At 46.9% G+C, this 18484-nt stretch overlaps 1 protein-coding gene across 1 annotated transcript in view; it reads right to left on the bottom strand.

Annotated features, from left to right (window-relative positions):
* Positions 1-18484, bottom strand: part of ZC3H3 (zinc finger CCCH-type containing 3) — a 128584-nt gene that overhangs the window by 73201 nt on the left and 36899 nt on the right. Inside the window, exon 4 of the mRNA XM_054295595.1 lies at positions 4420-4570. Within this exon, the coding sequence (XP_054151570.1) occupies positions 4420-4570 (151 nt within the window). The remainder of the gene's footprint in view (positions 1-4419; positions 4571-18484) is intronic.

The raw sequence follows: 18484 nt of genomic DNA, 5'->3' as shown, positions 1-18484 counted from the left end.
TGGGGGAGAAATCCTCGTAATTACCATATAACAGAATGATTTAGGCTGGAAAAGACTATCAAGTCCAAACTTTGACCAATCACCACCCTGTCAACCAGACCAGAGCGCTGAGTGCCACATCCAGTCATTTCTTGAACACCCCCAGGGATGGTGACAACTGTTTCCATCTTAATCTGTTCAACGTGCTCCAGGCCACGGAACAGAACAAAAGAGAAGGAAATAAAAGGAAAAAATAAAACTAAACTAAACTACACGAGTGAATCCTCCACTGACAAGCTCCTTTCTCCTGAGCTGGCATTTCTCTGACAAATGTTGGATTATCTTGTTCTTTACTTATTTATAGTGCTGGAGGGGTAGGATTCTCCCTCAAGAGGCGCCGCAAAGTTTTCAGCAAGAAATATCAGAGTTTCCCCAGCAGTGCCAGACACAACTCATTATTTGCAGACAGGTGACTTTTGTTTTCCACACTTGCAGCAGGATTTGAGAACAAAACTCTTCAAAGTGGGTCAGTGTTTCATTCCCCCACTGGGGGTCTATAAGCTCAACTCAAAGGGGGCTCTGCTCCCAAAAATGTCTTAAAAGTGGTTCTGGCTCTCCAGAGGGACAAGTTTTCTGAAGGTGTTTATAGAATCCTAGAAGGGATTCCATTGTGTTGGAAGGGACACAAAAGGATCATCTAGTCCAACTCCTGGTCCTGCACAAATGCAGGAAAAAATGCCACCCTGTGCCTGAGGGTGTTGTCCAAATGCTCCTTGAGCTCTAAAAGCTTTGCAATCTCTACCCTGGGGATCCAGCTTCTCAGGGAAACCTGTGCAAGTGGCTCACCACCCTCACAGGGAAGAACTTCTTCCTGATATCCAATCTAACACTACTTATTTTCAGTGAGAAGCCATTTCCCCTTGCCCTGTCATTCCTTGCAAAAATTCCCTCTCCATCTTTCCTGTCAGCCCCTTCAGGCACTGGAAGGCTGCACTGAGGTCACCCTGAAGCTTTTCTTCTCCAGGCTGAACAATCCCAATCCTCTCAGCCTTTCCTTGTAGGAAAGGTGCTCCATCTCTCTGATCATCAACCCCAGAATTCTTCTGCTGCCTCTATAACATATGGGCATCCCATTTTTTTGGTAGCCACGTCCACATGGACCATGGAAAGATGTTGGAAGCAGGAGAAGCATCACTCTCAAATCTCAGTGCAACACTTCATCCATCCCAACTCCTCCATGGCAAATCCCTCATCCCTTTCCCAGCAGAGGGAGGCTGTGAGGAGAGAGGACATCTCCCTCCAGGATTTTTAAGAGATGATCAACCTCAACGTCACCAGGAGCGACCGAAATTTAAAGCCAGCAAATCACAGCCCTTGTGAGCGGCGCTCCCAGCAAAGCCGCGGGAGATAAGGGGGAGGAGTGAAAAGGAGAATCAATAAATCTTAACCTCATTCACAATGATCTGGAGCTCTTATTAAGTAAATTAATTTAAGTTAATTTAACTCGATCATGACTCCCGATCACAGTGATTTAGTGAGGGGGAAATTGCATTAGGAAAGGCCACACTCACCAGATAGAAGAACGGAAGAAAATTAGATCCACTTAGCAATGTGAATTAATATGGAAATAGCAGGTGTAAATTTCACCTTATCAAGAGAGTGAAAATTATCTTCATAAATTTGGAGAAATAGGCCCCGAGTTGCTTATAAATCTATTTAAAACAAAAATATTACAAAAAGTGGAGTAAAATTAATTTAAAATATACTCCCACCTATCGCCTCGAAGAAAAGTCAGCAGCAGGGCCCAGTTTTATGCAACCCAGCAAGAAGGGGAGGATGGAATTCATTCCCAAGGGACTGACATCAGGTACCTCCAGCAACTCTCCCTGTCACTCACTTCCCAAAGCCACATCCCTCTTCATCTTAGTCTCGTGATTTGAGGATTTACTGGCAAAAGGGGTGACATCCTGGATGTCCCAGCAAAATAAAACCCTGGCACATTACTTCCAGATACCCAAAAACCTGGACTTCATGGAAGAAATTTCTCCTTGGTACCAGTTGGGAACCAGCTTGGGAGTAGCACTGGAGGGCAGCAACACCAGGTGACATCCCCCTGCTGGCTTAAGGGGATAAGGGTATTAAAAATATCAAATTATTGTAAAAACATTGTAATTATTACAATGAAAAACAGAAATATTAAAAATAATTGACTACTCAGTATGAAAAATAAAAATGAGGTGACTAAAGGGGTGTCCCACAGTCATCAGAGCTTCTCCTTGTTTTGTGAAGAGCAAAGAAAATCAGGAAAAAAGCAGATCCTGGTGTCTTGCTTGTGACAGATCCAAGATAGGAACGATGAAGCAAAAAATCCCATAAAAACTCCAGGAGAAGCATTTGCCATGTGCTTCCTCCAGACAGGCCAGATGATTAATCACCCCCAACGAAGGTAATTGGGAGATGGAGATTTATGGCTTCTTTAAAACATAATTGTTTTAATTTGCTGATGGCATTTTATCAAGATTTGTCTGAAGCAGCTGTAAGATCTAAACTACACCAATTTAATGAAGTCGGAGATTAATACAGAGAAAATGATCCTACAAGTGGGAGCTCTCAGCCAATCGCGGCAGCACGAGGTTGTTCCTTGGAAAATCACCACTGGGTTGAGCAAGAGCCACCACACAGATCCCAATGTTCCTGCTCTGAATTCCATGCCCAGAGCTCATCCCTGCCTTGATTCACAGCATGGATCAGCCATCCAGATCTGGAGTAACAAGGTGTGAGAGAAGAAGCTGAGTCCAACAGCTGGAGGATGAGATGTTTTCTACTAATTAAAGGTCAAAGTCACAGAATCATTTGAGCTGGGAGGGACCTTCAAGATCATCTTGTTTCAACCTTCTGCCATGGGCAGGGACACTTTCCACTATCCCCGGTTGCACCAAGCCCCACCCAACCTGGCTCTGGACAATTCCAGGGTGATAAGGCCCTGGCACAGTTTTACCAGAGAAACTGTGGCTGTATCATCCCTAGAAGCATCCAAGGCCAGGCTGGAGCAACCTGGGGCAGTGGAAGGTGTCCCTGCCCATGACAGGGGGTTGGAACTCAAAGATCTTAATGGTCCTTTCCCACCCAAACATCTTCTGATTCCATGAAATTGCAGGATGGTGGAGCAGGCAAAAAATTCCATGGTTTGTTTCTGGACAGGGAAATGCAGGAATTTGGTCCCAAGGATGTGCAAATGGAGGTGGCAACCCAGAACAAAACCTGTGGATCTCAGGGATGATGCCCAGATGAGAAAATACCACAGGAAAAAGCAGAATGTGAAGACAAAGGAGGCATTGGTGCAGGTAAGGCTGACCATGAGCCCAAAAGGATCCCAGTTTCCATACTGGAAGAATGGAATGGTTTCATACTTTGAGACCAGGAGAGTACAAGAGATGTGGAGTTTCTCAACCAAGAGCTTGGAAAATACACAAAATAATTCACCCAAACTTTCTTACCAATCTCTCTGTTTATCCCATACTTTGCCTAATCACCCTGAACTCTTCCAAAACCAACTCTCCCTTCAGATACCAATTTGAGAATCCCAAACTTCACTTTTAAAGGGAAACATCAGGCAAAGTCAGGCTTTAAAAAGAACCACCATTATTTTTGTCCCTCCACAGCTCGACCACAAAAGCCACCAATCCTCAGGGCATTGCTAGGGAATGACTTTTGGAGGAATCCACCTGGAGCAGGGAGAACAAAGCCAGAGAAGAGCAGAACAGACTCTCTTTGCCCAAAATACTGTCCATGACTACTGGCATTTCAGTGGGAAGACAAGCTATTCCTGACCTAAAAATAGCCAAAATCTGTACTTTCACCAAACCCATAGCTTCTAATCACACCTTGTTCTAAAGAATCAATTATTTTAACAACCTTTCTGCTTTACACAAGCTCCAGGTCTTGTCTTGGCCTCTGAGACACTCCATGGAAACATCTCCACCTCTATGGATTTAGGAATATTCCAACTCAAGGTTATGGCACCTTCTCTAGGCAGTGACAAAATATTTCTGGATGTTTCACCCATCCAGATAATTGGGAATAAATGAATTTGGGAGAGCACCTACATCCTCGTGGAAGTCTGGAGCATTCAACGTGCTCCCCTTCATCATCAACATCCACACGTTTATTCATCCTCTTTTCAGCTTATTTAACTGCTCCATGGAAACAATTAATTCCAAGAGGGAATACATAGGAAGCCAAAGGCATAAGCTGCTGGCACCAGCTCAGGATAACACAATTCCTAATATGATTTTACACTTTAAGTCAATAAACTCAGAGTAGGCCACACAAAGAGAGAAATTAAACGGTGAAGATGCGACAGAAAAACACGGAGCCAACGTGGGAGTTCCCGTGGCTCCTACATCCCAACCAGCTGCATTCCAGGGATGGCAGAATTACCTGGATGTAATGGGACGCCTGGTTTTCCAGGTGGGAATAGGGCTGGTGAAGGATGATAAGGCTGGAGGCACCACGTTCTTCTTCACGATCCTGTAGCGCGTCTTTATCACCTTGTTGGCTGGGGGGCTCCTTACAAAGTGGAAGTTGGATCCTAGGAGACAAAACATGGAAAAACAGGCTTGAAATTCAGGTGTGGATGGGCACAGGAGGGATCTCACTGACATTCTCACAGAATCACAGAATTTTTAAGATCATCAAGTTCAATGGCCATTGGTCCCACATCCAACTCAAGTCCTATATCCAACATTTTAGCACCTGAAAAAAGGGGTGAAGTTTCAGGAATGGGTCAGTACAGCTGATGGTAACAGAAAGGCCTTGATGTGCTTGGGACTGGCTTCACCAGCCCATCAGCAAAACACTACCACAGGAATTATGGATTCACCAACAACACCTTGGTCCCAACATACATCCACACTGGAAATAAACTTTTGACTTTAATCCTTGGCGTTTTCATAATACTTTTAATCCCCAGAAGTGTTGAAGTCCAGGTTGGACAAGGCTTGGAGCAACCTGGGATAATGGAAGGTCCCTTCCATGGATAGGGAACTGGATGAGCTTTAAGCTCCCTTTCAACCCTACCCATTCCTGGATTCTCTGTGTTGCAGGATGATCTACATCCCGGGTTATTCTGCAGAATGTTTCATGCAATTAACAGTTCTGTGTTTGACTGTGGTTTTCCTCCGTGAGCCTTTTTTTTCCCCAAGCTTTCAGGAATGCACCTAATTGCCCGACTTTTATAACATACAGCTGTAACTGCCCAGATAATTAAAGCTGACACTCCATGCTGAGCCTCGGTCTCTGGGTTTTATAACTGATTTAAAGAGCTGGCTGTTTTTCTTGGAGATCCTCTCATTAAAATCATGGAGAGGTTGGGAGGGGAAAAGTGGGAGCATTATTTCCACTGAAAACATTCGACCCATCCCCATGTTTGTCTCTGTGAGAGGAGGGAGAATAAGTTGGATTGCCAGGTAAACTAGGAAAAATAAGGAAATGCATTTTAGAACTGACACCATTCCTTAGAAAGGTGGGAACAGCTCCCCCATTGCCCTGCAACAGTGGCAACACCAATTCACATCTTTACAGTTTCATACAGGGAATATTTTCCTTCTTGAGCATTCCCAACAAGCTGATGACTTGTGCTGGCTTTGGGGAGGATCAGGCAACACAAATTTCCATTCAGAAATTCAGAAAAAAAGTTACAACCCTGGTGATGGAAAAAGGCAAAAACCAGGCTCTGCCATGACAGAAAAATCACTGGAATTTTTTGTGGTAAAGATGACGCTCGCAACGTTCCGCAATCTGAACCCACGAGATAAATCATGGAACTAAAGGATCTTCCAAGTTCTCTTCCAGTAGAAACCATCTGATGATTCAATGACTTAGAGGAACTGCAGCCACTTTAGAGGTGAGGCACTTCAGAGGTCACTTTAGAGGTGAGGAAAGAAAGGAGAGAGGAAAGAACATGGAAAGCAAATGGGATCTCACTGCTCTTTCCCTATCCCAGCATTTTTTTGTAGCAGATCAAATTGTTCAGCGCAGTGACCAAACCTCTGCGTGGGCTTTTAAAGCTTTTGCAAAGTAGTAGCTCTAATTACATTTAAAATTGCTCCCAAGTACCAGCAAACTCGGAGTTTTTTCCTTCAGGGAACTGCATTTAGGACAAGAAAATAGGAACAACAAAAGAACAGAGGTGCTAACCCCTTGCAGGGACCAACACCACACACATGATGAAATCCCAGCTATGGTGATGGTGGGACTGACCTGAAATCTCATGGAATGAAAACTCATGGAATGGTTTGGGTTGGAAGGGACCTTGAAGACCATCCAGTCCAACCCCCTGCCATGGGCAAGGACATCTTCCACCATCCCAGACTGCTCCAACCCCTGTCCAACCTGATCTTGGACACATCCAGAGATGGAACAGCCACAGCTTCTCTGGGTAACATCTGCCAGGGCCTCACCACACTTGCAGGGAAGAATTTCTCCCCTGTATCCCACCTAAATCTGCCTTTTGTCACTTCTGTCACCCAGAACATGTGGACGCACCCAACCTCACACGGATACAGTACCAGCCATGTACCCAAAGCACTTCCATCCCACTGGGGAAGGGATGAGAGCCTCAATCCTACATCCTCCCCAACCAGCAACAGCACAAGTTGCCCCTTTCCCTCCTCCACTCCAACCTCACAGAATAACTAAGCTGGGAATTTGCTGAATACATAATTAACATCTTTTTGCCCCCCACACAAGCTTGAGCTGCCTCCAATCAACCCAGAATTGCATCAAACTCCTGCCTGACAAGAAAGAGAGATCCCAAATTATTGCAGGCATCCCCCTCCTCCTCCTCCTTCCCCAAAACAGGCTGGCACCTGGTAAACTCTATTCCCAGAGGTAATTGGATGGTGTATTCATTCCGAAGCTGCTCCTTGGAAAGTGCCTGATGCGCGACTCCAGCATTAACCACCTCCTCAAAGAGCCTCTCCGAAGAGCTCCGTTTTCTATTATTACTTGCTAGCTGAGGGGTTTTGTGTAGATAATCATGTTATTTAGACAGGATGTTGGTTTAATTCCCTTCATTACAGGCTCCCAGGGTTGTAATTTTTTCCTCTCCGCGTGATGTATTCCCCGTGGCACATTTCACTCAAATCAAACACTTCACGCTTTTATTACAAACAATACCCCAGCGTCCCCCGTTATCAGCCCGGCGCACACATCCCCACTCCTCGCCGCGATCCAGAGGTCACTTCTAATGACTAATCGATCTCATTAGCTTTCCTAATTAAAAACTTTACTACCGCCATGGAAGACAAACTACAAAAAAACTGCTTGCATCATATTCGAATGGGATATGAGCATCATTTATCAGCCAGGGCCGCGCGCTGCTGAGCTCGGGGCTTTCTGTGGAGCCGCGAATCCCGCGGGCGCCGCTCGCGCCTCCTGTTCCCAAGGAAAAAAAAATTCCTGGTGTAAACTCTAAGTGTAGAATTGTTAAGGCTGGAAAAGACCTCTAAGGTCACCAAGCCAGTGCTGCCAAGGCCACCACTAAACCATGTCCCCAAGTGCCACATCCACACGGGCTTTTAAACCCCTCAAGGAATGATGATTCCATCACTTCCCTGGGCAGCCCAAGCATCCCTTCAGTCAAGAAATTTTTCCTAAATATCCAAACAAAACTTCCCCTGGTACAACTTAAAGCTGTTTCCTCTTGTCCAATGCTGACCTTGAGATGGGGAATTTGTTGCCAAATTATCTTGCCAGGGTGCTTCAAGCAGGTAGGATCCAGGAGCCACCACACACGCATCCCTTAGGAAAGGGGTTGGAGATGCAAGGGTCCTTAGTTCTTCTCTTATTTTCCTGAGAGAAGTACCAGGAATTGGCCCCCTGGGGAAGCTGAAGCAGGGAGGGCACAAAAAGAGTTTGCTCCTGGAATATTTCACCTGGAGAAACCTTCTTTTAAAAGAGGCTTAAAAGAAAGGTGGAAAATTACTTTGGACAAGGTCCTGGAGCGACAGGACAAGGGGGAATGGCTTCCTCCTGCCAGAGGGCAGGGTTAGATGGAATATTGGGAAGGAATTCTTCCATGTGAGGGTGGGGAGGCCCTGGCACAGGTTGCCCAGAGAAGTTGTGCTTGCCCATGGATTAGATGGGGCTTGGAGCAACCTGGTCTAGTGAAAGATGTCCCAAAAAGTCGTGTTGATGTGGCACTTGGGGACAGAGTTTAGTGGTGGCCTTGGAAGTGCTGAGTCAACATTTGAACTTGATGATCTCAGAGCTCTTTTCCTTAATGATTATTCCATGATTATGTGATTCTGAATCCATGAGGCAAGAGGAAGATGATACTGCTCAGGATGGATTAGGAAAACCACAATAATGGTGGAGTAAATCCTGTTCAGATACTGATGGGAAAAAGGAAGTTAAATAAGCAAGGGGAACTTCAGGAGGGCAGATTCCCAAATCCAAGGGATTACTGCTGCTTTAGGAGCAGGATATGGGATAGAAAACCTTCGTGTAGGGGCACAGGAATGGAGAAAAGAACTAAATTAAGTAATGACCTGGGCACCACAAGGTCTCCCATTGTCAATCCTTGGCCACCACGACCCCTCCCGTGTGTCTCCATCGGGGCTCAGTGCCGAGCTGTGCCATTAATCCTGATCGGAGGCGAGACGGAAAGCAGTGAGTGACAGGTACATTGATCTTCCAGCACTTGGAAGCAAGACGGGAGCAGGGACGAATGCAAATTGGGGAGCAGAAGCTGAACCTTGGATTCAGTGCCAGGATTGTCCCCAGCACCGGGGAAAACCGCAGAGAGTAAAGGGATGAAGCAGAACTACCCCACAGAAAAAAAGCAAAGCAGAGACTAAAAAACCTCTGCTAAAACAAATTGTTCTTTCCAAACAGGCATGAGGGAAAAAATTAAAATGGTTAAGGACTATCAGGACATGAGTGAAGGAGCCACCAGCATGTCCCAGCTCCTGATAGGAGGTAAAAAACTCCCACTTGGAACCCAAAGCAGCTCCGAAAAGAACTGAAAATCTCTGCCAAAGGAATTTCTGGAAGCAAACCCTTCCCAACATGAAGATGACTCCGCTGCCATGTGATTTGCTCCAGGCCAGGAAGGGAAGATTCAGCAAAACCCACTGTTATCCTCAAATCCCAGAAGGAAGAGGATACTCAGCCAGACATCCCAGGTTGCAGCAGGACCATCGTACACATCCACTGATGCTTTGGGATGGTATGGGATCAAACTTCCCTCTTTTCCATGGGAAAAGGCATCCCTGACTAAAAACAATTTGCTGCTGGCTTCCATCATGTGGATTTTGGGATGACCAATGTCAAGGCAAGGAATTCCTTGTAAAATCCCTGCAAGACCATTTCCTAATGGATCTGATCCTTCCACACCGTCTCCCACCTCACGGATGAAGGGAAGGTGGTGGAGGAGCTTATCAGGATTTTAGTAAGAAGGTCCAAGGGCAAATTTGGGGGCAGCAGAGGAGTTCGCAGCCAGGAGCAACCTTGGCAGCAGAAGCACCATGGGGAGCTCTGATGGCCAGGATGGATCAGCCTCACTCCCGCTGCTACAGCACATACAGGGATTGGGAATCCCAATCACTGCCCTTCACATCAACCAAGAGCCAGGATGCTCCAAGCCCCATCCAACCTGGCCTTGGATACTTCCAGGGATGGAATAGTCATAGCTTCTCTGGGAATTCCATTCCAGCCCCTCACCACCCTCACAGGGAAGAATTATTTCCCAATATCACATCTGTCCCTGCCCTCTGGCTGTGGGAAGCCATTCCCTCTTGTCCTGTCACTCCATTCACTTGTCCAAAGTCACTCTCTGGCTCTCTTGGAGCCCTTCAGGCACTGGAGGGGGCTCTAAGGTCTCCCTGAATCCTTCTCTTCTCCAGTCTCAGACTTCAGCTCATCATTGGGTGCAGAGGTGGGAATACACCCAAACCTCCTGGGGATTATCCCCAACACCACTTGCTTCCCTGGATGAGAAAAACTGTGGATGGGAAGGGAAGAGCAGTGGAGGGAAAAACTGAAAAAGACTGGGAGAATTTGGGCTAAAACAAGAATCATGGAATGGTTTGGGTTGGAAGGGGCCTTTAACACCATCAAGTTCCAACCCTCTGCCATGGGCAGGGATACCTTCCACTAGACCAAGTTGCTCCAAGCATATGGAAATGACCTTCAACAGGCATAAATCCACAAGAAACATGAATAAAGTTCCACTACAACTCCTCCAGCCAAAAGCAAATGGTTCTGGTGTTTCCCATCCCATCACACCTCGATGGCATCACCCCTGAGCCACGTGGCTCTGACACCTTTTGTCCTGGCTGCCAACTTGGCCAAGTCCCTGGAGTCAACAAAAGCTTTGGGATTACTGTAATGCTGTTAGGAATTCAGTGTGAAAGCAGACACCAGTATTAGGGATGATTATCCCGGAGCAGGTTCAATATGTTCCCACAGAATGGCACAGCAAGAGGTTAATTATGTTGCGACTGGAATCAGCTTCCAAAAGGACCATCCTTGGGTTTAAGAGGGGAATTTAATTTTCACACTCATTCAGTTCCGAGCTCTTTCAAGAGCAACGGCTCTTTATGCCAGCGTGTAAACGATGCTTTATGATCACGAACTGCTGCTTAATAGGAAATAAATCCAATTGATCCAAACTGCTTTACCTGGGACCCGGAGCACGACAGCTGCTCCGGGTTGTCACATTTTGAGAGGACGGGAGAAGGGCGGGATTTGGAGCTGGAACATTTTAGAGAGCCCCAAACCCATTGGAAAATTTGCTTAGCATGGCAGCTGCTTTCAGCTGGGACTATTTGGGAAATTAATACCAAATCTGCTTGGCTAATTCTGTTAGGTCAATCGGGCCACAGGAAAAGAGAAGTTCACAGAATCCACTAAGAGTGAGGCTGCGTTAGGCACTGGGACTTGGAGATGAACTGTAAGGAAACACCCATTTTATCAGGCAAAGTATTAAATTCATGGAATTGTTTGGTTTGGAAGGGACCTTTAAGACCACCTTATTCCAAAACCTTTGCCATGGGCAGGGACACCGGCCACTATCCCAGGTTGCTCCAAGCCTTGTCCAACCTGGCCTTAGACATATCCAGGGATGAGGACTCACAACCTCTCTGGGCAAATCCACATATCCTGTTCAAATAAATTTCCCTGGGTCAAAATTCCTGTGTTTAGGTGAAAAATACAGAATTTTTGTTTCTAGGAAATACAGAGTGGGAAAACATCATCCAACTTGAAGAGAAAAATTCCAGCAGCAGGAAAGGGAGGGATTCTGCTCCTCTGCTCCGCTTGGGTGAGACCCTACCTGGAATTCTACATCCAGCTCTGGAGTGGATGGATGTGGATGTGGAGCTGCTGGAGTGAGTCCAGAGGAGTCCATGGAGATGTTCCAAGGGCTGGAGCCTCTGCTCTGGAAACACCTGGGAGAGCTGGGAATGTCCAGCCTGGAGAAGGGAAGGTTCCAGGCAGACCTTATTAGAGCCTTTCAAAAATCCAAATGTTTAGGAAAGCCCCACAATGTGTGGAGATGTCATGGGGGAACAAAGTGATGCCTGAGCTGTTGAGACGAAAGAAGGGGAGTGAGAAGAGCATCTGGAAAAGCTGGGGATGGCACAGCCAGGAGAAATCCAACAGCCCGGAAACACTGGCAGCAAGCGTGACAGGGAAAAGAAAAGCAGCAGACGTGAAAGTCACGGAGCTACAAGAAACTCCCTGGAAAAATGCTGCTGCAGGAGACACTCAGGATCAGCCTCCCTAAAGGCTGAGGACCTGTTCTCCCTTTCCAGCCCACTGGTGCAATCCCAACTTCAATCTGCAGCTGGGATGCTGCACAGGATGGATCTTAGTGGATCTGGTTCGGTGGATGTGGTGTCTTTGGGGTTTGGGTGTTCCCAGGATAGCACAACATCCAGCATGGAATTATGGAAGGATTTAGGTTGGAAAAGAGCACTAAGACCATTGAGTCAAACTGTTCAGCACTGCCAATGCCACTGCTAAACCATGTCCCCAGGTGCCACATCCACATATTTTCTGAACTCTTCTAGGGATGGTAACTCCACTACTGCCAAGGGAGGCTATTCCAACACCTGACCACATTTCCATGAAGAATTTTTTTCTCCAATATCCAATCTAAATGTCTCCTGGCACAACTTGAGGTCATTTCCTCTTGTCCTTTCCCTTGAGCCCAACCCCTATCTGGCTGCACCCTCCTGTCAGGGAGTTGTGCAGAGCCAGAAGGTCCCCCCTGAGCCTCCTTTTCTCCAGGCTGAACCCTCCAGCACCCTCAGCTGCCCCTGGTGCTCCAGACTCTTCCCATTCCTTGTGGAATACCATGCTGAAGTGTTCAAGGATGTGTGGATGTGGCATTTGGGGATGTGGATCAGTGGTAGCCCTGGCAGTGCTGGGGGAACGTTGGAACTCGATGATCTCAGAGGTATTTCCCAACCAAAGCTTTCCTATATTTATCCAAATCCGTGTAATTTTCCAAAGGGGTCTGGGTCACTTCAACCCCACCAGCCCGCAGAGCCAGGTGATTTGGGAAGCCTTAGCAAATAATGGGAAGAACCGTGCCTTTCACTCAGTCCCACAATTCCAACACCAATATTCCAACCACAACAGAAGAAACACCAGCAAATATCTTGGTTTATTCCCTCCAATGCCAAAATACAGAGAGAGGCAGAGACAGAAGGGTCCAACAACAAGGTCTTGGTGGGGACAGGAGGACACACCACCAACCTCCCAGTAACCCCAGTAACTCCACAAGCTCTGTCACATCCCCATCCCCACTGCCAAAAAGCCCCAGGATGGCCCTTCCAAACATCACCAGAGTGGAAGAGCCTTCCAAGGATAAGGAGAGCCCACATTATCCACCAGGATTGGCAAGAGGAGGTCACACTGAAGGCTCTGAACACCGTTTTCCCAGCTCCAGCCTGTGTTAAAGAGCCTGAATGGGTCTCTGGAGCGTCGGCCCTTGTTCAAACACAACCCTTATTATTATAACAAAAGAGGGTGGTGGGTTTTCCTTCCCCCCTTCCCTCGGTGAATGATTATTAATGTGTTTCCAGGAGCTGGATCCATTCCTCTAAATGAGAGAGTGGGATGGCAGGAGGAAAGCTGATAAATGCCCTCCTCCCCCCGGCCTCGCGGCGGGAGCTGCCAGGGGTGCTCGTTCTAACAAGCTGCAGATGGAAGACAACTGGAATAACAAAGTATGAATTTTTATGAGTCTAATAAATCACTCCACTTTTCCTGCTCTTGATCGTTTCCAGCACTTCAGACACCAGAAAAACCCCGGCTATAATCAAATGGGTTCAGGGATCTCATGTTCACGCCTCACCGTGGCACGGGGAGAGGTGGCTCTGCCTCGGGAAACGACGGGAGCGCTCGGCGGGCTGGAATTCCATTTGCATTTGTGCTTTAGGATTGACTTCCTTTATTATTTTTTTTATTTTATTTAAATTTAACAAGGAAAAATTTGAATCTCTTAGGTATTCCCCACCCTCAAAGCCACTTATCCAACAGAAGGCCAGCTTTTAGATTTCTAAGCATCCACTTAAAAAGAACCTGACCTGACTCTGGCATTCAGCAGAGGAACTTGGATAAACTCAGGGAGATGGGAGGAAAACTTTGCAGGCAGAAGGTTCATTAAGCTCCTTTTAATTCTCCTTTCTAAACTTTGATATAAAGCAGGCAATGGACAGGCTCAAAATCCATCCCTACAAGAAACAAAGGGATTCTACTACAAGTTGTAACCACTGAGTAGGTGCACATGGGTTTGCCAAGGGAACTATTTGCCAAAAAGCCAGAAAAGCACCACATCCACGGAAAGAAAGAACCAAGATGTTCTTTTCCTTATCAAAAAAACACTCCTGAAACCTCCCGGACAGAGGAGAATGGAGCTGAAGTCAGATACACCACAATGGCTCCCCGACAATGGAATGAGATGATCTTTAAGGTCTCTTCCAACTCAAACTATTCCATGATTCCCTGTGCTTAAGAAAAGGAGAACCATTGCTCCACATCAGTCTATAGTCCCTCAAGACCAAGCACAGCTCCAGCACCTTTGAAACCTGAAGAAAAACCACTCCTTATAATCACATAATCATTAAGGTTGGGAAAGCCCTTCAAGATCATAGAGTCCAATTTGTGATTGATCCTCACCTTGTCACCCAGACCAGAGCCCTGAGTGCCACATCCAGTTATTCCTCAAACACCTCTAAGGATGGGGACTTCACCAACTCCCTGGGCAGCCCCTTCCAATGCTTAACAACCCTTTCCATGAAGAATTTTTTCCTGAAATTGAGTTAATGTTGCACCACTCCCAGTCCCCCAACACCAGTTTGTTGATAGTGAGTCCCCATCTCAGTATCCCAAACCTCAACACTCCACCTCCCCGAAGGAAGGAAGCCAAGTTTAACAGGGAAACCTGTCGTTTCCATCACCCTTATCCTACCCTAGTCTTTAATCCATCCAATATGTTCTTTCCCCCCTGCTTTTCATTTGCTTTTCCAGCACTGCACTGCATCAGGGAGGGAATTCGTCTTTGACAAACATTTACCGATTATCAAATCACAACTGCAGCCGCCGACAGGGGCAATAAGTCACTTTAAGCAGCCGCCCGTACTCCAGGCTCAGGAGTTTGGGCAGCTCCTTGATGACAAATCACTCCTGTCAAAGCCGCGTGTTCCCGGCCGCTCCGGAGCCGTGTTCCCTGTTGTTCCACGCTACCTGGTGTTTAATGACAACACTGTCAGACTAAGACGAAGCCGCTGCGCCACCGACTGCCAAAGCCCCATTAGAGGGAAGATTGAGACCCTACTCTTCCCAAACTCACTCAAGCAACACAACCCACCAGTTTTTATAATTACGGCGCGAGAGCCATCGATCCCGCGCTGACATCCAACCTATCCCTATGAAATGGGAGTAGTTTGCTGGCTGACAGTTGCTATAGATTATTGTGGGTGGGTTGGTTGTTTTTTTTCCCCCCTTTTTTTATCCGTCGCTCGACAAAGCTCGGGATGGATGGGAAGGAAGAAGAGGAAAACGTGTGCGGTCTTTGCAGTGCTGTTTCTATCCCAGCTCTTTCCCTTCAAAGGAACTTCAGAGAATCCTGGAATGGTTTGGGTGGGAAGAAACCTTGAAGATCATCCAGTTCCAAAGCCTTACCACAGGCAGGGACACCTTCCACTATTCCAGGTTGTTCCAAGCCCTGTCCAACCTGGCCTTGAACACTTCCAGGGATGGGGCAGCCACAGCTTCTCTGGGAATTCTATTCTAGCTCCTCCCCGCCCTCCCAAGGAAGAATTCCTTCCTTATTTCCGCTCTAAATCTTCCCTCTTTCAGTTAAAACTTTCCCCCTCGAGGAGGAAGAATGCTGCTGTTGCTTTAAAGAAATGCGTTCATCTGCTTGAAGCCGTTACAGCATCCGTTAAGTTCCTATAAATAAGGAATTTCACAGCCTAAGCTGTGCATGAGCATCAGGGCATGTGGTTGATTTCCTTGGATTGCCCATTTGGGTGATCCAGCTGGATGGGCTTGGCACTCATCCACCTCTCCCACCTCCCCAAAGGCCACGGCTTCAGCTGTGCTGGAGGAGAAAGATTCCAACAGCATTCCATGCTCAGCGTGGGGTTGGATGGCACCAAGAAGCACCCAAACCCTACCCACCATCCCATTCCATGGGCAGAACTTAAGGGATTGACGACTAGGGCTTAAATAAGACCAGATGACCCAAACCACCATTCCTGCACCAGAGATGGAATTTTCTCATAGATCTGATTCTCAAAAATCATCCTCTTCAGGGTGGGGTGCAGTGAGAGGGATCTTAAATCATGGAAACACAATGCCAAGACTTTCTCTTGGATCAAATCCACATGGGGACTAGGCCACTGAAATTTATGATGTGGAAGACAGGATTACAAAAAGGAAATTCCCATTGGCTACCTGGAGAGCAAATCCTCCTTAGAGAATCCCAAGTAAGCACCACACCAGAGAACTTTGGAATAATTTTGATTCAAGGTCCTTCAGCACATGGTGGAATTCATGAGCTGTCCTGTGCAGGGCCAGGAGCTGGACTGGCTGACTTGTGTGGGTCCCCTTCCAACTCAGGATATTCCATTATTCCTTTCAGCCGTGGTTTTGAAGCATAAAGGAACAAAGATAAGCCTGCATCACATTTTTAGGAAAGAGAAAAGAAGAAAGCTTTGGCATTGGTGGCTCCTCAGCTCTCGAGGTCAACAACATCATAATAAGGAAAGCTCAGACCTCCAAGTCACCTGATTCCAATCAACTTCGCTACATCCAAGGGTGCTAACCAAGAAGGGTGCAAAACAAATAAAAAAATTCTAATTTTGGTGGAAAACAAAAGCTCTTTTACCCAAAAGGTCCATAATCCCATCTCTACCCTCTGATCCAGTGCTTTACATTCAGGTTGCTACTCCTGCATCCCTGAGCATCATCCTGGAGCATGTGCCATCTCATGTTGGAGTATGTGCCTCTCCAACACCATAGCTTGAAGGAAATGGCATCTGGCCAAGGCCTCGTTGCATTGGGCTTGGAGCAACCTGGATTCATGGAAGGTGTCCCTGCCCATGGAAGAGGGCTGGAATGAGATGATCTTTGAGGCCTCCTTCAATCCAAATCACTTTCCTTCAATCCTTTCCTGTGACTCCAAACCTCTGGAGGCACCTGGATGCTATTCCAACAAAAAATTAATTTTCCAAAGCCTGAGTGATAGGTGAGCAGAGCATTCCCTTTGTCACACCCTTGGGATCACCTAGGGATGTCAATGTGGGAGAGGGAAAGATCAGCAAATCTCCCTTTTCCAGCCTCCACATCTGATGAGCTGCTCCAGACAGGGAGGGGGAAATATTTGATAAATTTTAATTTCCTTTCCAAAGCTATCAGGGAATCTTTTTATTGACAGCACTCCAGGGTTTTTCCCATAGTGTCAGGGAAAAGGGCAGGTGCTCTTGCTTGTTATTAAACCAAATACATATTTTGGATGGAGAAAAGGCTACAATCCACCCCCTCCTCCAAAAAAACCCTCCAGGTATGAGTCCTGCAGAATTCCATAAATCTCACAAGCCATATGGGAGCCTGGTTCATGCCCGCTAACCCAGGAGGGATGATGGAGGGAAGATAAACCCAGAATCATGGAATTGTTGAAGTTGGAAAATACATCCAAGATCATGAAGTCCAACTGTTAACTCAGCACTGCAACATTCACCACTAAACCACGTCCCCAGATGCCACATCCACACATTTCTTCAACACTTCCAGGGACAGTGATTCCATCACTATGATCCAAGGACTCGACCCCCTCTGCTCTGGAGTCAGGCTGGGAGAGCTGGGAAAGTCCAGCCTGGAGAAGGGAAGGATCCAGGGAGACCTTGGAGCTCTTCCAGTGCCTGAAGGGGCTCCAGGAGACCTGGAAAGGGATTTGGGACAAGGGATGGAGTGCCAGGAAAAGGGGGAATGGCTTTCCACTGGCAGAGGGCAGGGATAGATGGGATATTGGGAAGGAATTCTCTGTGAGGATGGTGAGGCACAGGTTTTCCAGAGCAGCTGTGGCTGCCTCATTCCTGGAAAAATTCAAAGCCAGGCTGGATGGGGCTTGGAGCACCCTGGGATAGTGCAAGGTCTCCATGCCCATGGTAGGGGATGGAATGAGAGGGTCTTGAAAGATCCCTTCCCACCCAAACCATTCCCAGATTCCATGAAGACACAAGGGAAGGGAACCAAGACCCTGCCTCAGCACAGCTCCAGCCCCTGACAACAACAATCACCCAACAAACAACACCTCAAACCAGGAAACAGCTGGATTTTTAAAAGGACCACGGGCTAAATCACTTTGGATTTCCTGCTGGTTCACAGCTTGATGGCTTCTTGTCCAAAGGTCAGAAATTCCCTCTCCGAAATTCCCCCAGAATAGACTCCCTATAAAAAGAACCAGGAGCTCACAGCAAATCCCACGTGCGAACTATAAAGCCGTAATCCCTGGAGCTCCAGGGATTCTGCACATGCCACTGGGAATGTGAACAGCCACACTCCCAGCCTGAACCTCAACTGCAGCAATGCCTCCCAAAGTTTTCCCCTTGGCTCCCAGAAGATCCATGCACTGGCTGTTTCTCAGGGCCTCAGGATTTAATCAAGTACAGCAAATCCTTCAGGAGGGTTTATGACCAAGGAATCAAAGATTTCCAGGATGGCTCAGGAGTTCCACAAAACCGAGGTTTTACAAAGTGTCCTAGTATTTTCTTTTACATTAACCCAAAGCAACCCATGGTCTTGGAGGATTTATGTCCCATGTGCAGGAAAACTTGATCTTATATAAATGAAGATACATAAATTAAATGACCAAATAAAACCACTGGAAAATTCAAAAGGAGGAATAAAGGAAGTCTTGTATCACACAAATTTAGCACAATGGGGTAGAGGGTTTCCAGTGCCAGAGGGCAGGGTTAGATGGGAT

This window comes from Melozone crissalis, unplaced genomic scaffold (assembly GCF_028551555.1).
Source record: "Melozone crissalis strain CALT ecotype California unplaced genomic scaffold, PUWL_Pcris_2 ptg000002l_1, whole genome shotgun sequence".
Lineage (NCBI taxonomy): Eukaryota > Metazoa > Chordata > Aves > Passeriformes > Passerellidae > Melozone > Melozone crissalis.
Note: the sequence above shows the minus strand (reverse complement) of the source record. Positions and strands in the feature narration are given on the sequence as shown.